Source organism: Colius striatus, chromosome 3 (assembly GCF_028858725.1).
Source record: "Colius striatus isolate bColStr4 chromosome 3, bColStr4.1.hap1, whole genome shotgun sequence".
NCBI classification, from domain to species: Eukaryota; Metazoa; Chordata; class Aves; order Coliiformes; family Coliidae; genus Colius; species Colius striatus.
In genome coordinates, this window is record NC_084761.1 from 48726916 (window position 1) to 48753536 (window position 26621).

Sequence of the window (26621 nt, forward strand, 5' to 3'; positions counted from 1 at the left end):
TGCTAAGTCTAATAGAAAATTGTAAGAGGTCAAAAATATTAAGAAGTGAATGAAATATACTGAATGTAAAAAGTCAGCAGACAAACTTTGGATGTGGCAAGTTAGATCACTATGGGTGACATTTTTTGCAGTACACTCTACATGACTTACTAATGTCTAGGCCATTAACATGTTAATGACATTCAAGGATTGAGAAGGCCATCATGAAATACAGGTTAAATTCTCTCACAGTAAAATTTTCATCAAATCCAAAGGCAGTGTATGTCCAGGATCAGAGTAAATTAACTTCTGCACAAATATGGAGAGAAGAATGTGATTCTATAAAAATAATGACTATGTTCCAAGAAAATTCCTAGATCAGGTTATAAAAGGATGGATTTCTACAAATCACACCCTCTACATGTCAGTGTCAATGAGCTCTAAAATCATTCTCCAAAATGCTGTCTGTATGTGGTCTCTGAAATCTAAGCCTGCCATTGATAAATATGGTAAATCTTGGTGATTTCGAGGAATGCCCTATGCTGAGCTGGCTTAAAGCAACCTGGTGAGCACATCCCATCTCTGTGGGCCAAATCCCCTTCAGTAATGGTGCGGCAAAAACATTCACAAGTGGATGCCTTGCCACAGACCAAAAATCCCACAGCACTCATCAATTAAACAGAGGAAACGCAAGTTTAGAAAACAATTTTATTAGACAAATTATTTAGACAAATTATACACAGAAAGCTTTGCCACTTGTAACTGAGGCCTCCAAAAAGTGTTTTGTGTATCTATATAATAGGCAACACATCAAAATAGGCCTATTTTAAATATCATACATGATTATCAGGTCTTTTTTAATAGCTAAAATCACTGCAACATCTGGTATGTCCCTATGTAGCTTGTTGGAAAGAAATTATCTTTTTTTTGCCTTTTTTTTTTTCTTTTTCTCAGAAGTGTGGATGAGTTCATGAATGTTACAAGGGGGAAGCAAGTTGTGCATGCTTTTAGACACTTGCTACCCTGGAAACAAAATGGCCTTTTGCACGATAAGAATTTGTTCTGCCTTACACAGTAGACAATATTTGAAGATTTAGTACAAAAAACAGTGACAGTACAAGATGCTCCCCCAGAACAGAATTAGCATCAAAATAGAATAGATTTTAAGAATATATCTTTTAATTTATCCTAAAGCAAATCACATAGGCTGATTCCTATTAATCCTAGCCAAAGAATGAGTTAGGTTAAAATAAGTGTATGGTTGCATTAAAAACCAAACCAAACCAAAAAAGTCACAGGATAAACTGCTTGCTTTCTACTTAACTGCATTTTTAGTTTTAAGGATTACAAATTGAAAGCTCTTCCTACATTTCTAACAGGTAATAGTGTTACTTTAAAAAGCTGTTGCCGAAGTGGGCACTGGTTTTGCTCTCACTGCTGTTCCTTCTCTTGTTCTATACAGTTGGCACTAATGTAAAAGATACATAGCTCCTCTAAGTCTAGCTTAACATACAAAGGGTTAAAATGAGCGCCTGTTCTTTTTTTTTTGGTTTTTTTTTTTTTGTTTTTTTTTCCTTAGAACAATATGTGATTATAATTAAGGCCACATCTGTATTTTTTGAGGGCTTTTTGTTTTTTTTTCTTCCACTAACACCTTTATTGTCATGATCAACTATATTGATTTGGAAAGCGATTTATTAACCTTTGATCTATGTTTAAACTTCTCTAGAGCTATATTAGTTGCTCATGAACATGATATACCTAAGAGAGAGTTCCAGTTGTCTAATTAATTAAAAGTAAAATTATCAAAATTAGCCTTATAGAATGCTCAATAGCCAATGCAAAACCTAACCAAAGGAGTTACATCTAGGTACAAATGTTAAATTGTCCTGGATGTTCTAATAAAAAAGTATAAAATATGCTCTGTTGGCAAACGATGCAAGTCAGAATAACATTAAAGCAACCTGTCTTTTCTAAATGAAAAGACCCCCTTCCCGTATACATCACATTTTTACTAAAGCTTTATTAAATGAATTGCAATAGCAACGGCTGCCATTTTATAGCTATATATACATGTATATATATATACATACCTGTGTGTATATATGTATATATATATATATGAGATACTAATTTATTTAACACAACAGAGGCTTCTGCCATATCATACAGTTTACTGTACATAAGAAAAACTTTTAACACTGTACAATCACATAAAGGTCATATGCACTGTTGCAGTGCAAAAGTAGATTTAACTGTAGTCTTTACTGGCATAGTAATGGCTTTTTTTGTAATCCTACAAAATTGCATTCTCGTATCATGGGGCCTGAATGTTCTTTTAACTTCATCTGTTTTGCACTTTTTTTTCCCTTTTTTTTTTCTTTTTGCCTTTTTAAAAATTTTTCCATTTTTTAAATTGCAGGGTTTGCCTTTGGTCCACAGTTAAAAGGACACACAGCAGTGGAGCGCTGACTGGAAGCAGCAGAATACATGAAAAGGACTTAAGTTATTGCAATTATAGTAAAAAAAGGCAGTGGGGGAGGAGGAGCAAATGCCCTTCTATATCGTAATCCTCAGGGTTTTCCTATGCATCAATTGCTGCAAGTTTCCTATATTTAAGGTATATGAAAAGCCTGAAGTAACCAAAACCTAGTGTGGTGATAAACCAAAGAATAAGTGATTCAAGTAGTAAAGAGAATAAGGGTAGACAGAGGAGACCAGACTGAGAAAGCAGAGAAGAGGAGGAGGAAGAGTTGTTACTAACAATCCTGATTCTTAAATAAAGTTTTTAAAAAGGAAAAAAAAACCCCTAAACCCGAGTCAAACGGAAAATAAACCCCAAACAAATATATATTAAAAAACCCAAATAAGTCAAAAACAAAAAAGAAGGAAAACAAAAAAGGTTACATCCATGTTAGTCCCACAATATTACAGCTGCTCCTTGCAAGGGAGTCCTAAAAAAAGAAACAGTGAAGAAACTTGGTCTGATGCTTAGATGGAGGTGCCTCGGTCTGGGTCACTACCGATGTTCAGCCCCAAAGTAGGAGTCGGTTGGTAAGGGATAGATGACATTGTTTTGATGGGGCTTCTGAAAAAGCCACCATTGGGTGCCCTGTGCCTGAAAGGGCCAGTTCGGTGCTCGGGCACGCTGCCAAAGGAGAAACCTGAAGCAGCTTTAGCAGACAGCGTGCGGCTCAGAGTCTGGATCTGTTCTGGTATGAAGGTGGTTGTGGTGATGTGAGTGTTTCTGAAGTCACTGATTTGCTCCAGTGCCTGACGTGTGGGTAAAGTGTCAATGTCCAGCGGGGTCAAGTCAATCGATGAGGTGGAGAACTGTTTATGGGGACTGTCATCATCTGTGCAGAGGCTGTTCACTCGCCTGTGGAGGTGCTCTAGGTCAATCTCCTTGTCATCCTGGGGAAGGAGAAAAACAAGAAGCACCGCTCACCATCAGCGTTTGTGCTGGGTTCAAGCTTCACGGTGCAATCAGGACTGCTCGGGAAGCACAATTAACTACAGCTGGCCATTGGCTGAAGGCCTCTTTGCACATCACACCAGCAAACCCTCATGGCCTGAAGCTGGGTGAGATAAGACAAATTGAACCAGACCCTTACACCACAGCTGCCTTCAAACCTGAATCCAAACAACAAAACTCCAAGAGCTACCAGCAGGTTTCCATCACGAAAAGCCAGGCCTGGAGCTAAGTGGGTTGGACTAGCAACAGCAGAATAACAGTAAGCTCTCTGCCGTGAAAGCAAAGCATAATCTCAGGTGCCTGGGATGATGCCAGTTCTTCAACTCCTCAATGAGGACTAAATTTGGTTGTTAACATGGGAGACTCTGAGGGATGGGGTTGCCATCTTTGTCATCCTCCCAGGGTTCAAGGAAGGGCTAAAAACATCTCCAATTGCTTTTTGTCTTTATAATATAAATTGTGGTGTAGAAAACTGAACTTCAGAGACAAAAAAACAAGCACTGCTGACTCATTGACATTGCACAGGAGGGAGTACACCAGTTGCTTTTAAATTACAATGCCAAGAAAGGGATTAATTCTCTCCTTACCTACAAAGAAGCAATTCCATTGATTCTGATGGAATTCCACTCTCATGGGTGAGAAGAAGAGAAGGTGGCCTGGGGTATTTAATATAATATAATATAATATATCATCCCTCCTCTTACCTCTGTCCCTTTTCCTTCTTAGATCTCTCCTCCCAGAGAACTCAATTATACGGGTTTGTTTGTTAGAATTAAATGCATGGAAGTTAAAAAAGTCCCAGGTGATGCAATAAATCACCTCTATTGTACATACATATTTCTACTGAACTGCAAAGCTTAATTCAAAGTGGCATTAAGTACACACGTACAGGGTATTCCCTCAGTCTAGGCAGCACAGCTCATTCAGAACAAAAATCGATTTCAACTAACCTGAAAATTTACCTTAATCTCTGTGAAATCTACTGGCTCTTCCAAGGCCACTAGAAATATCTCACACTCTAGGACCTCACAGGGGATAATTAGGCAGCTGATAGATGTGCACTGATGACTTCCAGCCTTGATTACTGCAATTCAATGACTGGCTTGATCCAGAGCTCCCTGAATCAATGGCAAAACTCCTAGCATACTGAATGGGCTTGAGATCCCCTTCTTTGTCTAGGAATGAAGTCAAACACTCTGAAAAAGTCCACATCTAGAACAAACTGCAGGACTTCATCTACTTAGCAAAACAGATCACCAAATATTTGCACTGGTACCATGCCAAACACAGAGTCCGACTGGAAGGAGGCTGAGAGGCCAACTCACCTCCAAGATTTTACCCTCCAAGGGCAGGGACAGTGAGACAAACCAGGGGAAAAGGAGCAGGGAATGGGGCAGCAGGGATCTCCCAGGAACTGTATGATCGCTGACCAGAGAGGCTTTGGTTTGCGCTCATCACAGGTGGGAAAAAATGCAGTGCTCATTTCTCAGACTTGGCCTTCTGTCTGTAGTTTATTCACAAGTGGACATAGACATGGATGCACATAACAACCACACAAGTGACACCAAAACCAAACGCTCTCTCTGGAAAACTTTGGAGCTGCATATGAATGCAGAACTGGGGTTGCATTGGAAGCGAGAGAAATGCACAGAGGCTCCGTTAGCATGTGCAAGTCATGACTATGTCTCTGAGGGACACTCCTAAATATTTTTCCTGGGTTATTTTTTGGTTGGCTTTTATTATTTTCTTTTTTTTTTTTTAATGAGTTTCATGTTTGCTTGTTTGTGGGTTTTTTGTTTTATTGCTTTTCACTAATTTTGAAAATTAATTTCTTTAATTAAGAAAAGCATACAAACACTTTGTAATTTAAAATGCCAATCAGGAAACAACTGGTATGTCTTCATTTCTGAGCCTCTAAAAGTTACTCAAAATATTCCTCTTCCTTCTCTTACAGAGATGCATTTGGGGCTAGGGTCAGACCAGTGAAAATATATAAGTGGTGATATACTCCCATGCTTAGCCCACAACCCAATCTCCACCCAATCGATACACCAAAATGAGACCCACTCACAGTAAGATTGTGCACATCTCCATAATATGATCTTTCCTCTTCTCTCTTGTATGATCAGTAGTGAAATATTCAGCAGTTTTCACATTTAAATTATCATCAGGCTTCAGAGTCAACATCCCATTGAGATTACTGGGGTGGTTCATACTTCTCTCAGAGCTACCGTTTAAGGCTGTCTGCAGACTCAGGCAGACATCATTGAATGGATTACTTCTGGCACGCGACTGAAATGTTATCTTCGCAATCATAAGACAATTTTTTTCAGTATAAATGCTTGCATTCTGGAGCACAAGATGGCAGCCACTAGGAAAAAGGGTTGGCTTGCTGACCACAAACTGGCCCAATCTGACCCCCGACTCTGGACTAGTGGCCTGGAAGAGCCAATGGATTTCATGGAAGCTAAAATGAATTTTAAGAAAGTTAGTTAAGATGTATTTCTTTGCTGAATGACCCACACATCCAGGATAGTGGGGACATTCAGCACATACGTCCACGTTAAACTCAGTTTTGAGCCAAGCTTTTCAATTTAGCGTTGAGATGCAATTTTAAATGCTAAGCTTACGACCATGTGACAAAGATCAAGGAGGCCAAATCATACCATTTGTGGAAAGTATACACTTGAATTTATCTGTATTTGAAAACTGAAATAGAAAATTCTATATTTATATAAAATATCCAAGTTGAGTTTCTTTCTTTTCTTTTGTTATTTATTATTATGTATCACATCAGATAAATATGAAATATGAAGTTCTGAAAGTTTGGGTAAACAACAATCTAGTAAATTTTAGGCTTCTTTTATTAATAATTTACCAGTTGAAGCTGTATGGTTTCCACTCCTGAGAAACCCAATTTAAAGACTAGAGATTTTTTTTTTTTTAATTTTATTAATGGTCTGATCCAGACCTTGAATAAAAAAAGCTTGGGAATTAAAACAGGTAAGAAAAGATTTAACGTATTCTAACACCATTGCCAATGCTGTCTAATTAGGTAGTGTAATTAATCCTGCCTGATTACACAGCATTAGATTAGCAGGAATGAACACAATGGAGAAGTTGCAGAGAAGGTGAGACCACTGTACACAAATTAACAGCAATACCTCACAAGCCACACAGATGTGTCTAAGCTACACAGATAGAAAAGCTATAATTGATAGTACCACCTTAAAGCTCGTATCTGGGTTCAGCTTTGGGCATTGCTACCAAATACACTTTAATAACTTGCTTTTTTCTCTGCTAATGCTTTTCTAGTATTTTGTAGAGCTAAAGACTTAATTGTGAAGAGAATATGACTGCATAAGGCTCAGTTGTCTGGTAAAGGCATGAGTAGATTGCCACGAGAAGGACAGCCTTAAACATGCCAGTATAGAAGCAAACTCATAGATGGTGTAAAATAACATATCTCCCTGTGGTCTCTATCCAAAATTTTCTGAAACAAGTCTGTAGTAGATTTCAGAAATAAGTCTGTCCTGAATCTGAAAAATCTAACATGCTCTTGCATCCCTGAACTTCAGATGAAATAATGAGAACTGAAGTTCACCGAAGTGTCCAGAGGCTAACATTTCTGAAAATGGAGACAAGCTTATTTAAGAAGCTAACTGCTGATTAAAGGGCTAAACTTTGCAAATCTATTTTGAAAGACTCAGCCACTGAGCTTAGGGTATATATTTTTCAAGAAGAAACCAAGAAACATTTGAAATTATAGGTGAGAATTAGCTTTACCAATGGGAATGATGAACTAAATACTGATGTATTAATAATGTACTATTCTACAACTAACAGTTGTGTTTTACTCAGGATAGTTGCATATTGACATATCATCAATATGTATTTTTTTCATTAGGAAGAATAGCAAAAGAGATTTTTGAGGAACAACATTTACCTTAAAAAATCAGGAAGCTAAGGAAATGTCTCTGACTCCCCACCCTTTCTAATGGTATAAAGTCAAGGCAGCAATCTTTAAGGTGCATGAAAATTGCCCAGGAGAAATGGAGGGTCTGATACCTCTTTTGATGGAACCCGGGAGCCTTTCCTTTTATTCCACCACGTTTCCAACATTGCAATGAAACAGGAGAGCACAATCCCAGCAGCGAGGATGCAGAAAACACCTGCAAAACTTTTTATGTCCAGGGCACCTCCTTTCTGTTTGGTATCCACAGATGAGTAAAGATCGCATTGACCGTTCTTCGGCCACCACTTATGCTTCAGTATGTCCATGTCACCATTCTGCTGCAGCTCCAAAATCCTTGAGGAAAAAGCACAGTCAAGGGTTATGGGGGGGTGGGGGGAGGCAGTGGAGCTGGAACCTGAGAATGTGAGAATGTAATCCAAGTACTTGCAGGGTTCTCATATGTCTCAGAAAGCCAAGCAGCTGATGAATCCAGATGAATTTAGCCAGAAAAGAAATCTTGAATATGGAGTTGCCTATAAGACTGCATATATGCATACCTGCACAGGAAAGCACATACTAGTCTCACTTTCCTTCATTAAGACCCTTAATGAAAATGCTTTACTTAATATACAGTATTTTTTTAACTGGCTTTCACTACAGACTATGCCAATTGACTTTTTAGTGTGTTAGGTATTTTGCATTTTAATCATTAGAGAAGAGACATTTAAACTAAAAAAAAAAAAAGAAAAAGAAAAAAGAAAAAAGGAAATTACTGTTCAGATATACCACAGGATACATGTTACCTTATTATAAACTGATCTTTATCGGGTTACCTACTTGCTGCTTTGGAGAGACAGCAGAACTGTATTAGTTGCAGTCAATGAAAACCTAAACTAATATTGCTTAATGAGAGTGTGCAACCTGCTGGTAAGTAATTTCCCAAGGAAGTTTCTTTGCTGCTGGATTCACTTGTCCTTGCACCTATATACCCAGCCCACTGCCAAAGATTTACTGGGCAGTTTGCAAGGCCAACATATTTAGTGAGACTTCCTGTGGAATGAATAGTTTGAGCAATGAAAATTGTGTTTGGAAGATGATTTTCATATTTAGTTCATTTATTCCTGAGGAGACTGTTGTTTTAAAAACATCCAGAAGTGACTAGAGTAGCAGCTGGGTGCATCTGGTTACCCAAAATAAAAAATTCAATGATTACACTTAAAATAATAAAACAGGGGGAATGTTTTTCTTCATTTAATAAATTTGGTTTTCATTTCAGTGTTGGAAGGTAAACAATTACTTGTGCAATCATTTGACACAGCATGCAAAAAATCCAAGTGCACACAAACCAGCAGAGGTCTGGGATGTTGCTACCAGAGATTGTACTGCATTGAAGAACGAAAAGCTGTCCCACTGACTCAGGGCTACCATAACAGCTCAGTACAATGGTCTACCTCAATCTCAGAAAAAGTGAGCATTCTGAAAAGAAGTTTGAATGCACATTGGAAGCACAGGTCAACTGCTCTGTATGGACATAATTGATCCTCTAATGTCACTTAAACAGGTAGGCAGGTCAATGAAGCCACTAAATTTTCTGTGGCATATCCAAATGACCATGTACTTAATGCTGTGGTCCTACCAAGAAAGGGAGACTTTATGCAGCCACCAGTGGCTTAAATCCCAGCATAGGTCTGCAGTGAGCTTCTGCTTCCTACCTAGAAGTACATCCTGCGTCTGAGATCCTGATCTGTTCAGAAGGGAACTGCTTGTCCATCTCTCTGCTGTACCAAAGGGAACAATGCCACCAAAGAACAGACTGTAGGTGATACACATGCCTTTGGAGATGCCAGAATCCCCTTCTTTGCATAGCTTTGTGTTTGTAAGAAATGGGACAAATGCTGTGGAATGCCTACTGACAGTGTATACTGAAGGTCCAACCCTGGAGAATGGTGAACAACATCAGAGTTACTCGGGCTATATTTTGAATTGTCTCAAACCCAACGACAGCTTAGGGAAGCCCTATCCTGAAGCTTCCTGAGGGGGCAGGGATAAGTCAAGGATATGAGGACTCTCCATTCTATTATAAGAGATGTAATAGCTGTTATGAGACATCCATGTTCAGAGGAGCTTTGGAGGCCTGTGGACCATATTGTGGGGTTGCTACCTACAGCTGCCTGTTGGGAGAACACAGAGAAGCTGGAGCCAGACCCAGTAACAGGAAGAGATGCAAGTGGGACATGAGCAATTCTGACTAGATAAAAGGAAAATGGTAGAGGTCAAAGACTAGAACAGAGAATTTACAGCGTCTTCATCCTTGCCGATACTCAAAGTCCCACTGGGTAACCTGACATAACTGGACCTGTTTTGAGCAGAGTGCTGGGCTACAGACCTCCAGAGGTCCTTTGCCACCACAATTACTCCTCTCCAACTGCATAGTCCACACGCTACTCTCTATCATGGCATACACTATTTACAGACATCAGTCACTGTAATTCTGGTTCTTTCTGCCCTAGCATCCTGCGTTAAGACCCAGGTGAGTATTTTGGCCTAGATATTCAGGTCTGTCAGGTTAGCAGGAGCATCAGATAACCAGCATAAACAGAACCACTTTATATAGGCAAGTTCTTGTGAGATAATAGAAGGTTAATTTTTGATGCCCAATGCAAACATTTGGCATGTCTTTTTATATTTAATAATTACTATACTATCTATACAAGGCAGTAAAAGAACAACATTGAGGGGTTTATTTCTTCCAGCAGCAGCTCTAATCTGTGAACAGGGCTATTTTCTCTCTTTTATTTAGGCAGTAATAGAATGAACCATCCAAATGATTGCTCTATTCTCATTAATTAAATGATTCTTCACTTGTCAGTGTAATTCCTGATTACACAAGACATCTTTTCAACAATAGGCATTTGCATAAAGACACTGAACTTTAGCTTGTTCCTTAACAGAGATTTATTCCTAATTGTACCCCTGCTAATTATTGGCAATTTTCTTTATGGATGTAACATATAAGTTCAATTAGTTAAAGGAAAACATAAAAAGGAAACAGAAATCAGGGACAGTAATTGTATCATTACATGGAAAAGCTTGAGAAATGGAAAGCTTACAATGAAGCCTTGGAAAACTTCAGCTGAAAACAGGTGCTGAAAGATAAAATACATACAAAGAGAAACTACAGGAGCATGAATATCTAACTATATTAACTTCATGGAGAGAAAAAGGGTGATCCTGCTTCTATTAGTAAAAACTCAGTTTCTGAAATCACCTGTTTGTGGGACCAAAATAGTCATTAACACATGAAGCAGATTTCATACTATCAACTAACTTGTTCTTAGCTATGAAACTTCCTATTTGTTACAGTACATTTTCAGAAATGAAACTGGTACTTTTATTGCAATTCCAAGGAAAAGCCCCTGGGGAAGGGAAGGGAAGGGAAGGGAAGGGAAGGGAAGGGAAGGGAAGGGAAGGGAAGGGAAGGGAAGGGAAGGGAAGGGAAGGGAAGGGAAGGGAAGGGAAGGGAAGGGAAGGGAAGGGAAGGGAAGGGAAGGGAGGTTTTGCAGCGGCGCGGCTGCGCTGGCGTGCCGCGGGCGCTTCCCACACGATGGCACTCTCTGCATAGAAATACGGCTTTTGCTGCGGCGGCTGTCTGGAGCCCTGACACTAATCAGATACCTGTTGGGTGGCAGGCACTACAATCAGTTTGATGTTTGATTTTCAAATTTAATCAATGACTAAAATAATGAGTTATTAACTAAATGCTCTGAATGACAACGATGCACTACATGCTGTAGTTCCAGTAAGTGCCTCTTCTCACAAATCCTGGATTTTTACAACTGCTTTTTTTTTCCTCTACCATCTTTGGCTCCTTTGAACCCTGTGCATTGGCATGGAGTAGCATTGCAACATGAGTCAGTGGTAAGGCTGGTGGAAAGTAATACGGACGGTGTGTGAGATCCTGCTGTTTTGAAACACCATAGTCTTAAAAAGCTTACAAGATAAGCTTGTATATTGAAATAATCTGATTTGTCTGAAAAACATGACGTTCAAAACTTGCTTATGAATAGACTGATGGTCAATATATTTTTCTGTAGCAGGTGAACTGTTACAGTAACATTTTTCAAGGCAATGACATCAAGTTATTAAGCTGCTCAAAATAAAATGTCTGTATGCACTTTAACTAATTTGGCCCTGAGTTCACAGTGCCAAGTGATGTCTAGTGGATATAAACACAGAAGACTAAACTGTCTGTGGTTTCCAAATCTGACAGTGAAACTAACAAATCCTACTGAATCAACAGGAATAGGGCTGGCTTCAACTTGGTAGGTATAGACTTTGCTGCTGGCAATAAAATGTAATTACTCCCACAAAATACAGATGAAAACCCTCAAGTTATGATAGCAAGGTGTTAGAAATGCTACAAAATGAAGAAATCTGTGACAACACTGTTTTTGGTCTTTTATTCTTTGAGTTACCAGCAGTGAGGAAGAGACATGACAGGCCATTTACAGTGAGTTCAGTAATGCCAATGCATGGTCTGAGATGTCGAAGGTTACTGGATATTCACTTCTTGCACCAGGAATGTGTTTTCCAGGGCAGGTAACTTCACCATCTGCATCGATAAGGTAGAGGAGATGAGGAGGTGCTACTCTGGCTCTAGCCTCCAGGATAAGGCTGCTGCAGACAGGAGGTACGTAGAGCTGTGCAATGAATGCCCACTGTCAGAAGGGGGAGTAAATGCAAATAAATTCAGAGACAGAAAAAAAAAAGTAAAGCTGTTTGTGTACCTCAGCGGGCTGTGCCTTGGGGGCCTGAGCCAAGTCCCAGGTCCTCGAACCAGCTCCTGTGGATGTCCAGGGCAGCATTTGAGTGTTCGGTGCCTGCAGACTGGGCCAGGTGGTTAAAAAGCTCAAGAATCTTCTTCAGTGGCTAGCCAAGAGTGAAACTCCTGGGGCAAAAGCTGCATTCTTGAGCTTTTCTAACAAAAATCTGGTGCCAAGTTCTTGTAGATTTCAGTTCCCCTCTTGTAAAACAAAATATAAAACTAAGCTGATTTGTGACCATCCTTCAGTTATCAAAGTAGACAGGCAGGAACTCACAAGGAGGATTTTTTTTTTTTTTTCAGTCAAGCAACTACCTAAATCTTTCTTATTCACAGCAATAACTGGAGTGAGACCAACTTCTATTGCGTTTCCTTAGGTGATCTTTAGGTTTGGCAATGCAGGCCTTCCTCTCTGTGGCAGAGCAGCTTTCACAATTGTCACCCATGGCCCTGGCTCAGGGATTTGGTGCTGGAGAGGGATGCCCACTGCCCATTCTGGCTCGCTGCCTTCTGCCTGGGGAAGGGACAGTCCAAACCATGGGGAGGAAAACAGGAAATAAGGATTGAGATAGGAAAATAGGAGGGTCTTGGGGATCCTTTTCACCTCTTCCCCTGCCAGCAGCATCTCATTGTCTAACCAAGTCATGATGAGTTTTCATTATTTTGACCTTCTCCTTGGGGCATTGTGAGAGATGAAAGTTGCTGCTCAAAGCCTTGACTTTCATGCTATCTCCATTGCCAACAAATATTGTCATGCTCCAGCTGCCCAACAAATCACATTTGCATCATACTACAGTCATGGACCATTCTAAAGTTGCTGTGGAGAGTGAGGATATATCTGTATTCACTTACAGGAGAGGAACATTCCTGTGCAATTTTGTCTTGCCCAAATGCCCAGGATGAAGAGATAGGGAATGGTCAGAAACAAAACTATGAAGGGTTTAGAGAGCTGGTGGGAAGGTGCTAATCCAGAAATGGCTGCTTGCCTGGTGCCAGCTACACTACCCAGTTTGCCATCCCTAGACCTAAGCCTGGAATTAAAAAGGGCACCAGACTGAAAATACAACCCAGAGGTGAAAGAGACATGGGAAGACATAAGGCAGAAGTAGCTGTCCCAAGGTGAAAGAAAGAGGAGCAGTGCCAATGACTTCTCCTGAGCAAACTGAGGTGATGCTAGGAGAGCTTGCAAGATGAGCAAAGCACCAAGAGGTAGAGAGATCATTGCTATTCCAGCCTTCCTTCAACCACAGGTCTTGGTATCTGTAAAGGAAAATACTGGTTTTGCAGAGATAGTTTTCCATTTTTTGGTGTAGTTTTTTTTTTTTTTAAGCCATCATTTTAATGAACTGCCAATCATGGGTTCCATGAGAGGAAATCTTGTACACCAGCCAAATGCAGCTTTGGCTGCCAGACTAGATGAAGCTATGATCATTCTCCACCCCTTCCCACTATTTAACCCAGCAAAAGAGTACCCTTGGGTCCAGCTGTGAAACCTGTTTTCTGGCACGGACTCCAAGCAGATTTAAACCCAACTAACTGGTGCCTGGTGAGGGTGGACAGGTGCTCGCCTTCCGATCTGACTATCAGCTGTGCTTGGCACCACGCTGCTGTCAGTGTGCAGAAACAAGGACAAGCATCTCACCTTCTAGATACGATAGATGAAGCAGTAGTAAACCAGACCTGCTGTTCAGCATTAAGGATTTGCATATCAAACAATATTAAAAGAGAGAAAGCATCTGACCTTCTGTTTTGCTCAGCAATAAAACATTAGCTTCAGAAGATGCAGTGCTCATGACTTCAATGCCATAAATTAGTACCACTTTGTTCCAATGATTGAACTTCTTTTTACTTAAAACTGTTAAACTTATGTGGATACCAGGAAGCCTAAAGCCCTTTTAGAATTAAACCTGCCCAGAAAATTAAGGAAAATAAGAAGGTTTTTTTCCTGTAGATCAGCAGCAAAGGGAAGATGAGAGGGAATGCGGGCCTGCTACTGAACACAGAGGGTACCCTGGTGTCCAAGGATACAGAGAAGGCTGAACTACAGAATGCTTTATTTGCGTCAGTCTTTACGGCCAAGGCCAGCCCTCGGGAAGCCCAGTCCAGCAAGGATAACAGGATGGCCAGGACAGCAGAGGACTTGCCCTGGGTGGATAAGGAAGAGGTTAAAGACTTTTTGGTCAAGCTTAACAACCATAAGTCAATGGGTCCTGATGGGATGCATCCTAGAGTGCTGAGGGAACTGGTTGATGTGGTTGCTAAGCCTCTCTCTATCATTTTTTAACAATCATGGAGGACAGACAAGGTGCCTGAGAACTGGAGAAAGGCCAATGTGACGCCAGTCTTCAAAAAGGGCAAGAAGGACGACCCAGGAAACTACAGGCTGGTCAGCCTCACCTCCATCCCTGGAAAGGTGATGGAACAGCTCATCCTGAATGTTATCACTGAACATATGAAGGAAAAGATGGTTATCGGGGGAAGTCAACATGGCTTCACCAAGGGGAAATCCTGTTTGACCAAGCTGAGAGCCTTCTATGAGTGTATAACCGGCTGGCTAGATGAGGGGAGAACGGTGGATATCATCTATCTCGACTTCAGCAAGGCTTTTGACACTGTCTCCCATAACATCCTCATCAGAAAGCTCAGGCAATGTGGCTTGGATGAGTGGACAGTGAGGTGGATTGAGAGCTGGCTGAATGACAGAGCCCAGAGAGTGGTGATCGAGTTGGAGGCCTGTGGCCAGTGGAGTTCCACAGGGATCGGTTCTGAGGCCAGTCTTGTTCAACACAGAATCGTAGAATGGTAAGGATTGGAAGGGACCTTTAGAGATCATCTAGTTCAACTCCCCTGCAGAAGCAGATCCACCTAGATCAGGTCGCATAGGAATGTGTCCAGAAGGGTCTTGAAGACTTACAAGGAAGGAGACTCCACAATCTCCCAACGTCTTCATCAAACCTGGATGAGGGGACAGAGTGCACCCTCAGCAAGTTCCCTGATGGCACCAAACTGGGAGGACTGGCTGATTCACCAGAAGGCTGTGCTGCCATTCAGCGAGATCTCAATCAGCTTGAGAGTTGGGCAGAGAGGAACCTCACAAGGTTCAACAAGGGCAAGTGCAGAGTTCTGCACCTGGGAAGAACAACCCCATGCACCAGTACAGGCTGGGGATTGACCTGCTGGAGAGCAGCTCTGCAGAGAGGGACCTGGGAGTGCTGGTTGACAATAAACTAACCATGAGCCAGCAATGTGCCCTTGTGGCCAAGAAGGCCAGTGGCATCCTGGGATGCATCAAGAAGAGTGTGGCCAGCAGGTCCAGGGAAGTTCTGCTTCCCCTCTACTCTGCCCTGGTGAGGCCTCATCTGGAGTCCTGTGTCCAGTTCTGGGCCCCATAGTGCAAGAGGGACAGAGAACTTCTGGAGAGAGTTCAGCACAGGGCCACCAAGATGATCAAGGTACTGGAGCATCTTCCTTATGTGGAAAGGTTGTGGAAACTGGGGCTGTCTAGTCTAGAGAAGAGGAGACTGTGGGGAGATCTCATTATTATTTACAAATATCTAAATAGTGGATGTCAGGAGGTTGGAGTATCATGTTTTTATATCCAGTGACAGTACAGGGTGTAATGTAAAGAAGCTGGAACACAAAAAGTTCTATAGTTTTTTCGAATACTAACAATTCAAAAACCTAGATAAACAAATAAATCAAGTTACTCAAGATATTTTGCTTACTTTTAATAATACAGTTGAGGTGGGCTTGACTGACCTTTCACCATGCAGATATTTCTTGTGCGCTACTTGTATTCCAGCTCTCTTTTAGAAAGTTACTTGAAAAATGACAGTTACTAAGCTTTATAAAGAATTCAGTACTTTATGGCTGCATGAACGCCCAGGGCCTAATTTTCCTCTTGCTTTCATTACTGTAAACCAAGAGCAAGTCCATGCATGTGAAGGTATGGGATAACTTGGGGAGTCTGCAGAGGAATGAAGCAGTCTTTGATGGCTTCCCCACAAGTGGGACAGCTTTGCACCTCCTCTTCTTGGTTTGCACTGGGAAAGGTTGCTTGCTAACTGCCATGCTTCCAACATTGTCTCTGAGATCCAGAGATCAGCTATGATACTGCTGTGAGATGGAGAGAGCATTCCTTCCTAAACTTACACTTTCCTCAAATTGTTCCCCAGAATAATGCTTGTGCAACACCAGAGGCAACAACAAATGATATTTTGACTATATGAGCAGACAATATGACAACCTGAGGACCTGAGTTGCGGGTCCCAAGCTGCATGAAGGCAAATCAGTAGCTCTTTTCAGATGAAACCAAGAAACCTCATTGTCCAAAGTCAGTAGGAGTTTCATCATTAACTTATAGACAGCAGAAACCAACAACAGAGCACACTTGGGAGCCCTTTCTGGTTAGGCTGTGACAAAAGTGTCATTTTTCTGCATATAGTAAAAAATGGAAAGCTTGGAAAATGCCCTTTCAGTCACCTCATACTTCTTAGACACCTTCTTCCCAAAATCTCATCCGACCAAACTTTTCCTCCAGTGTCACTTGTCAACTGCCCCCTGCCTGAGAAACTGTGGTTAACAAGCCATACAAAAGAACTACTCTCCTGCTTGGCAGGAGAAAGCAAACAACTAAAAAAAGTACTTTATTTTGATTTTGCTATTGTATTTGTTTTTTTTTTTTTTTTCTTTCCCAAGAATGAGATGCAAATGGACACTTACTTGGGACATTTATGCCATTTAACCTAGTTCATTCTCAGATTTTTTTAAACTTGAAGTGATAAGTGCCGCTTTTCATTAAAAAAAAATCAACATGAAATACTAAAATGTTTATCTTGTATGAAAAAAACCCCTTAAAAAATAGATCATAAGGAATAGCTCCAATCTGTTTCTACCATCTGATGACGTCCTATGAGAACGACAAATAAACAAAGAGTTACCTGAACCTCACCTAGCACTGACTAAATATACAAGCCTCACCTTCAGCTAAGAATCAATTATATGAGAAATAAAACTACTAACATGACTAACCTAAAGAGTTGTAGTGACTAATGAACTTTGATTGGTATGTATTGTATATGTTTATGTCATCTTTAAAAGTCAAGCAGTCATTATACCTATGACCGTATACTCTTTGCTAATATCAAAATTGAGCTCCAATGAATTGATAACAGGCAGAATGAAAGGACGAGCCAAAAGGACACAGAGAGCTGAAAAGGAAGAGACAGTAAGTCCCACAGAGACCCAGAGCATATCTGCAGTCAGAAGGGGAATACCTTAGGTGATCTTTGAAAATGTCAGCATCATCCTTAAGCACATTGTGATATTTGGGTTATTGGGTGCAGGAATAGATCTTTCATTTTAGTGTAAGAATCTAAAAGTGATTATCTGTTTGGAGTCATGCTTAAGGCAGTGCAAAGCCTTATTACACAAACTACATACAGCCACATTTTGAGAAACAGAAGACACATCAGTCACATTAAGTTCTGTTAAATGACAGTCCAGAACAGCTCATTTTAAAATAAGACATCTAGGTAGCACTTGCGTATTTGACATTTATTTGCTGTTTACACAAGTAAAGATAACAAAATACAGAGATGATGATATTCCCAGTTTTTTAAACTGTATATCTAGTGCTTTTTTTTAAGCCCATAAAAATGGAAACCAAAGCCTTCAAAGTTTTCTTTCAGATAGTATTTAAATGAACGTTTTACATAGTTTGATTTAAATACAACTCAGGTTATAAATAACCCAAATCAATAGTTTAAAGCTATCTCCAAGGTGAACAGAGTTGTCTGTAGAATAGGAGAGGCTAGACAGATAAATACAGAGTCTGCAGATCAAATCACAGTAATATGCTTTGTGTCTGAAGTCTGACATTTAAAAATATCTCAAAGGCTTTTATCTCCTAGGTACTCGGTTACCAAAGTGAAAGCTTCCCAGATCCATTCCCACCCAGGGTTTTATAAATACTGGGGTTTGAAAACAGTACTTCTGAACATGGGCACTGCACTAACCAAACTTAGAGATTAGTGTTATACTGAGGAGAACCCTCTCCAAACCATTGGACACTGCAAGTGAAAACATTTAAGGTATCTCTAATGATATATTAGTGCTTCAAAACTGAAATTATTACTTTGATTTGTTCTCCCAGGCAAAAGCATTTCATAGAATAACCTCTTTCTAGAGATTCTCCCAAAATACATTGTTTTTTTCAAGCCCTTCTCAAATTGTAGTAATGAATACTCTTCAAATACATGCAAAAGTGTAGTGGCTATTTAAGGAACCTTAAGGAATTGCCACATTTCTGCCTAGGCAATTACGAGAGTTGCTGCCAAAATTACATGAGGCACCGAAGAGAGAATTCGACCATCCTTAAAAAAATAAATTAAGATTTCTCACACTGAATACTGAACTTTGAGAAATGCTGCTCCTGCTGTTCAGGTTAAATGTGTGTCAAACCACACTTCTGACACAAGCCTGGCCCAAATTACAAACAGATCTGCCTGAGATGGGTGCGTGTGGAAATGTTGTCTACAGCACCTTGGTTGGTCTGGGCTGCCAACACTCTCTTCCAAGGTGCACCAGGAAAACCTTCCTGAAAAGCACAGGCAATCATAAATTTATCTACCTTGATGAAATTCAGAACTTTTAACCTCCCCTGGGTGTAGAAGGAAATGATAGAAGATAAGCTAATACACCTTTGCAAGCAAAGAAGCTGTCTGGCTGCTGTGCTATGCTCAATCCGCACAGCCCTAACTGATAGATTACTGACACCTTTTGTAACTGTATTGCTCTTATGTGTGGGGAGATAAGGTAGGAATTGGTCTGGTCTCTTTTCTTCACAAGGCTTAGAGATTACCTTCAATAATGCATCAGTGTGCCAGACTGCTGACCCTGTGTGTTCAGGTTTTCTGCTGACAGGAGAGAGGACAGTTTACTGACAGATTTTGAAGACAGAGCACCTTTCAGTGTCCTCACAGGACTACCAGAGATACAGAGAGATGAAGAAGCCTGGCAGGCTTCTAGGTATTGTCCCTTAAAAAAGTTAATAATTGATGGTTTATTGCCCACCTTCCACTGCAGTGTGTGCCCTGAGGAGCTTTCAGTCTACTTTGCATGATAGGAATCAGGGCTTTAAGCAGCACAGTGTTTACTGGTGGATCACACTACAGGACATTTCCATATTACAGAGAAGTGCCTTGATAAGAACTGAGTGCCATTCAATTTGGATAGCAATCTGTGGGAGGGCCAAATGTTTATTCTGTTAATAAAGGCATCTCTCTGGTAATGCTGCAGTTTTTCCCCAAGAGCTGCAGTCTGCTAGCTTGTTTTCTTGTCTCACAAACTTTGCCTAATCAGGACCTCTGGTTCCTTCTGCATTGCAAATAGTAAGAGTCGAACATGTTCATGGATGTAATGGTATTTTTTTTGGGCCTCTGAGTTTTTGTGCTTTAGAATAAAGCACAGTGCAATTCAGACCTACCATTACTTTCACTGCTGGAAGAAGCATTGCTGAGAGAATTGGCAGGAGGATCTGAAGCTTTGCATTTCACCATATACTTTTTTTCCCCCTCAAATCTAGGCCTATATTATTCACATGAACTCAAGGGATGCCTCTTCTGTGCAAAATAAGTTTGTTAGGCAAAATACACACAAAAAGCCACTGGCATACCTAAGTCTTCTGTTAGAAATTTCAGCCCAGGCAGAAGCTAGAGGAAATAACTAATTTTCTTTGCAACTCATCCATTCAGGTCAGAATGAAGACTTTTCCATAGATTAAGAAGAATAAATAAGAAACTAAGTTCTTGTCATTCATGAGACTATACCCTTTTTATGCCCTAGATTTCTAAATTTCATATTGGAGTGTCCAATGGCTACGTTCATTAGCAAATGTACATAAGCATAATTTAGAAGTAAATAAACAGGAAAAGTTTCAAGGAGTAACCTCAATCTTAATTTTTAAATTGAATGTTTAAAAAATAAAAATAAAATCAGCTTCCTGACAGAGCAATAGTACAGGAAAGGTTTTTTTTCCAACTCTCAATGATTTGAAAGCATTTTAACAGAATCAAGTGATTTTCATGAGGAATTCTACCTTTTTTCATTGTGTTTCTTGGTTATCAAAGTCTACATGGTAAAGGTAAACAATTTTCTTACATTCTGTACTTAAAAGTGAGCAACATGATTTCAATATTTAGTTCTTCAGTTTTAGAGCCTCAAATTGTTTCTCAGTGTTTGGGAGATTTCTATGGTTTTAGAGAGGTCTTTTTTCCCTAACCCTCCTATCTACTAATAACCAGCTTGAAGACTAAATTTCATTCACCTCGGGGGAATAGGAGACCACAAAACCTAAGTTTGCATAGCAATGGCAGAACACATCATTTAGATCCTAAAAGTGTTTTAAAGCTTGACCAACCAAATCTGCAATTATGAAGATGCCTCGAAGCAAAAATCTTTCACAGTCAGCCAGACCAGACAACGGGCACACTTATCCTTCCTTATCATACCTACTGTCACTTCTTTTACAAAATGATTATTCCCAGTTGCAGTTATGCAGTTTCTACCATCCAGATCTCAGAGGAGGAACCTTTGAGCATTAAGGGAACTTTTCCTTCTGTGTCCCTTTCCTCCTTCTCCCTGAGGCATAGCCCAGGGATCAGCTTCCTGCAGGGGCTGCTGAGCTGGGCTTGCTCTCAAGACACCATGCCACAGCAGTCTGGTGTGGTTCACTGCCACTGACAGAAAGCAATACCAGAGTTAGCCGTGTAACATTACAAAATGTATCCCATCATTTTCCTGTGCTTTGTGCCAGATAAACTGTGCCTGAAAGAAATAACCCCAGAAATAAAACAGAAGGCTCCCAGGTGCTATTTTATCAACTCTCCTCTGCAGAATGCCAATGGCTTTGTAGGGAATTTAACAGTTTTATAGCATAGGTCAAAACCAAGCGACTTGGCACTGAGATTCAATTTGGATAAGCTGGTGAGCCTGCTTAGAGGATCTGTGCATATCGTTTTCAAGATCAAGGGCAGGAGGTCAAATTCTGCAGTTTCTTTTTGATAGCACAGAGAAGTGAGCTCTTTTCTGCTGGCAGAGGCAGACCCTGCTGCTCCTGCTGCTGCCTCGCTGCATGTCACTCAGCTTAGAGCATGGGCAGGTTTGGTAACAACCAGATCCCATCAGAGAGTCTTCCTAGCAAGATCTACTGCAATCAAAAGTAGAGTTTGGAGAAGAAGTGTAAGAAAAAGGGAGTCATATAAAAAAAAGTAAAATGAGTAAAATGACTTCTTCCTCCTAAGTTTAGAGGAAGAATCAAGGCTATGCCAGCTTCTCTGAAAAATTGTCTGTTGGGAGAGATGGGAGGGTGAATCACGGGATATTTCCAATTCTAAGTTCCCAATTTCAGAAAGCATAAGTTTATTTGTGGGAGAGCAAAGGAGAATATTAACAGGTTCTCATTTTCACCTAGACAATTCACCTTTCTCTGCCTCTTTGTCAGATTGAAAATTAGGATTCCGCTGAATGGCCCTGTTGCCTTGCTGCAAATTCACAGCTGCAGAAGATGACACACAGTAAATCACTGTCCTCTCACTGAGAGCTGCCATACATAATACCTCAGGAGTTCCCCCCTGCAACCACCAGCTGCCTGTGACTGCTAGGAGCAGAGCTGTAACGCAGCCCCCAGGTAGGAAATGGAGAGAAAGTAAAACAGAACAGTCTGAAAAATGGGATCCTGGCATTTATCATCACATTAACTTGTAAGCCTTTCAAAATATTTGTCTCTTCACTCCCATAGGAGAATTTTTATAAGCAAGTTGTCATACCTTCAGACAAATTTCAGGAATGTGCTATGTTAATTTTCTAAGAGTACCTAATCTTAGAAGTATTTTCATTAACAGCAAGTACTATAAATCTGCATTTGCAGAAGAGAAAGCAGAGATAGAGACCACAAAGCAGGCACAGCAAGATCAAACCTGGGATGAGTGGTGGAAGCAGTGCCTGAACCCAATCTCTATTATCTTCCCTTTTGCAGTGGGTATATTTATTTGTTTTCCTAAGAAAAGGGGAAAAAAAAAAGAGATGGCAAGGAAAAAGAGCAGTTTGGCAGGCTACATGACAGGTGGAAAAGGCCAAAGATGTGAAAGTGTATTAGCCATGACTTCCTGAGCAAGTAGTTGGCTGACAAGTAGTTGGCTGACTCTATTGCTCAGCCTCTACATCAATGACAGTTTTTGAAGGCTTGTACTGCAACACAACCTCTCTCTTGCTGGCTGTAGGCATTTCCCAGGTGTGGGCAGAGCCTCACGGTTACCAGCAGGACTGAGCTCCCAGCAGACACGGCCCAAAGGGGAACCTCAGAGGCAGTGGGCTGTAGGGGAGCTGGAAGGGACAAAATCCTCATGGTGTCCAGTCAGTATCACAGCCCCTCTCCAGCTCCAGAGGGATTAGAGTGGCACTTGAGGCTGAGGACAAAACAGGATAATGGAAGATCTTTCTTGACATTCCCAGAGAAGCTTTTTTTTTTTTAACCTAATCTGGGCCAGACATTGGAAATACCTGGAGACAAGCTCCAAGGGAGGCTTCCCAGGGAGAACTAGACTGAATAGACCAAGGATATGTATTGCAGTACATAATACTGACACTGCCTGCAGCTGCAGGTAAATAGCAAAAACCCTAAGGTAACCTAAAATTAATTTCATAGAATGGAATCATAGAAGGGTAGGGATTGGAAGGGACCTTTAGAGATCATCTAGACCAATCTCGCTGCTAAAGCAGAGCAACCTAGTTCAGGTCACACAGGAATGCATCCAGTTGGGTTTTAAAAACCTCAAAAGAAAGAGACTCCACAGTCTCCCTGGGCAGCCTGTGCCAGGACTCCCTCACTCTCCCAGTAAAATAGTTTTTCCTTATGTTTAAATGGATTTTTCTGTTTCAGTTTCTTTCCGTTACCCCTTGTCCTGTCACTGGATACAATAGAAAAAAATAATGTCCCAACCTCCTGACATGCACCATTTAGATATTTGTAAATAATAAAGAGATCCTCCTGCAGTGTACTCTTTTCTGGACTACACAGCCCCAGTTCCTGCAGCTTTTCCTCATAAGAAAGATGCTCCAGTCCCCCAATCATCTTGGTGGCCCTGCGCTGGACTCTCTCCAGAAGTTCCCTGTCCCTCTTGAGCTGAGGAGCCCAGAACTAGACACAGGACTCCAGATGAGGCCTCACCAGGGCAGAGTAAAGGGTGAGAAGAATCTCTGTGACCTGCTGGCCACACTCTCTTGATGCATCCCAGGATGCCATTGGCCTTCTTGTCCATAAGGGCACATTGCTGGTTCATGTTTAGCTTATTATCAGCCAGGTCTCTCTCTACAGAATTGCTCTTCAGCAGGTCAGTCTTGAGCCTGTACTGGTGCATGGGGTTGTTCCTTCCCAGGTGCAGGACTCTGCACTTGTCCTTGTTGAACCTCATGAGGTTCCTCTCTGCCCAACTCTCAAGCTGGTTGGGATCCCGCTGCACAGCCTTCTGGGGAATCAGCCAGTCCTCCCAGTTTGGTGTCACCAGCGAACTTGCTTGAGGGTACACTCTGTACCCTCATCCAGATCATTGATGAAGATGTTGAATAAGACCGGCCTCAGAACTGATCCCTGTGGAACTCCACTGGCCACAGGCCTCCAACTCGATTCTGTGCCATTGATCTCTAGTTTAGGAAGTTACTGCAGGGTGCAGGAAAATCAGATATAGGAACCTGCCTGCTTTAAGGAGAGATGTAAGTGTCTGGAAAGAAACAGATGCTGAAGCTTAGGTTTCTTCTTATTTTTCTCCACCTCTGAAACAGAATTTTTGCTTTCCAGACAGCTCTTCCAAAAAGTAGACTGAAATACCCAGCACAGCATTTCTCTGTTGGAGAGGTTCTCCTTCAGCTGTATTACTGTTGGACCAGATCCTGCACTAGACACTCATCACTCTCTCTGGCACAGGGAGGACATAGATGCAAGAAAGCAAAACTCATGCACACTGCCTACTCAAGAAGAAGTCTTCATATTGGTTCAAAAGATTACAGTGGGCTGGCAGCAGCCCTCTTTTTTTTAGAAGTCAGAGAAAACCCTCTTTCTCTCCATACCTACAACCTCTCTTTTAGGATGAGCAGAGTGCTGCAGCCAGAGAGATCCCAGTCAGCAACACCTTGAGCACAATGCCTTGTCCACATTGTGGGAAAGAACCAACACCATTTACCCAAGGATCCTGTAATCATTGTCTGTTTATTACACAATTCCAACTACAGGTGAATGGTATCAAAGAAAATGGAACCAGCTGCAGAAGAAGGCACCCCAGACTTCCCCCTTACTAGAAAAAGAAGCAAGGACAGCAAGGCAGTAACTAACGTAACAGGACTTGGAGGCCTATTTCGTTCTAATGCCACTGCTGGCAGAGGGGAAAGATAAGCCAGGCAGTCCAGCACAGAAAGCTTTTGCAGGCAAAGGGATACTTATACTGGCTAGTTTTCCTCTTGCATCCATTTTACTTTAGAGCATTAATACCGACAAAACAGTTGGTTCTTGTTCACATCTACAAGAGTTGTGTTTTACTTCTTTCCCCAATAGATGAGCTCCTTAAGGCTGTGCTCATATTTGCAAATGGAATTAATATTTAAAATAGAATCATAGAATTGCTTAGATTGGAAAAGACTTTTAAGATCATCAAGTCCAATTGTTAACCCTTCACTGCCAAGCCCACCATTAAACCATGTCTCTAAGCACTTTATTTACCCATCTTTTAAATACGTCCAGGGATGGTGATTCAATCAATCACTTCCTTGGGCAGTCTGTTCCAATGCTTGACAATCCTTTCAATTAAGAAACTTAAACCTATCCTGATTCAACTCGAGGGCATTTCCTTTTGTCTCATCGCTTGTTACTTGGGAGAAGAGACCAACACCAACCTTGCTAACACCATCTTTCAGGTAGCTGTAGAAAATCATCATGTCTCCCCTCAGCTTCCTCTTCTCTGGACTAAATGACCCCATTTCTCTCAGCCGCTCCTCATAAAACTTGTGCTCCAGACTCTTCACCAGCTTTTTTGTACTTGGACATGTTCCAGCACCTCAATGTCCTTCTTGTAGTCAAGGGCCCAAAACTAAACACAAGATTTGAGGTATAGCCTCATTAGTGCCAAGAACAGGGCCATAATCACTTCCCTGATCTTGCTGGCCACACTACTTCTGATACAAGCCAGGATGCCATTGGCCTTTTTTGGCCACCTGGGCACACTGCTGACTCATGTTCAGCTGGCTGTCGATTAATACTCCCAGGTCCTTTTCTGCCAGACAGCTTTCCAGCCACTCTGCCCCAAGCCTGTAGCATTGCCTGGGGTTGTTGTGGCCCAAATGCAAGACTAGGCACTTGGCCTTGTTGAATCTCACACAATTGGCCCTGGCCCATTGATCCTGCCTGTCCAGGTCCCTCTGAAGAACCTTCCTGCCCAACTTGGTGTCACCTGCAGACATACTGAGGGTGCACTCAACGCTCTCATCCAGATCATTGATAAAGATGTTAAACAGAACATGCCCCAGTACAGAGCCTTGAGGAACACCACTGATAACTGTCTGCCAACTGGATTTAACTCCATTCATAGAATCATAGGACTGTTAAAACTGGAAAAGACCTTTAAGATCATCAGCCACTAACCTCACACTGCCAAGCCCATCACTAAACTACACCATATCCCTCAGTACTTCATCTATGCATCTTTTGAATATCTTCAGGGATGATGACTGTACTACTTTCCTGGGGAGCCCATTCCAATGCTTAATAACCCTCTCGGTGACAAAGTTCTTCCTAATGTCCAATCTAAATCTCACCTGGAACAACTTGAACCCATTTCCTCATGTTCTGTCATTCATTACTGGAGAGAAGAGATTGACCTCCACCTCACTACAACTCTCTTTCAGGTAGTTGTAGAGAGTGATCATATCTCCTCTCAGCCTCCTCTTCTCTAGGCTGACTCCAGCTCCCTCAGGCACTCCTCTTAAGACATGTGCACCAGCTTCACCACTGCTCTGTGAGTCCAATTTCACTGCTCTGTGAGTCCAGTTTCACTCAATGAAGAGTATTGCTGTCTGAGCCGTGAGCCATGACAGGAGATTGCATGATGCAGTATGAAACATGATACATTATGGATTTTTAAAATTTATTTTTAGTGCAAACTATGATTTTAACCAGATGTCAAGTTAAACCCTTTAGATTTAAGAATGAAGTTCAGAGTTAATTCTTGCTTTCCATTTCTTTTTCTTAAGAATAAATCAGTAGAAAAAGAAAGACTCACATTTAATTAAAAAAAAATTGGTATGCACTATATCTCCAGGTTACTCTTGTGTAATTTTTGTTCAGA

The 26621-nt window shown here is 41.2% G+C and overlaps 1 protein-coding gene across 2 annotated transcripts in view; it reads right to left on the bottom strand.

Moving 5' to 3' along the window:
* Positions 1 to 2814: 2814 nt before the first annotated feature.
* Positions 2815 to 26621, bottom strand: part of GRID2 (glutamate ionotropic receptor delta type subunit 2) — a 737077-nt gene continuing 713270 nt past the window's right edge. For both annotated transcript variants that reach the window (XM_061992861.1, XM_061992860.1), the window contains 2 exons: positions 7523 to 7763; positions 2815 to 3393 (listed from right to left, as the gene is read on the bottom strand). In XM_061992861.1, coding sequence (XP_061848845.1) covers positions 2971 to 3393; positions 7523 to 7763 — 664 coding nt within the window. In that variant the 3' untranslated portion in view covers positions 2815 to 2970. The remainder of the gene's footprint in view (positions 3394 to 7522; positions 7764 to 26621) is intronic.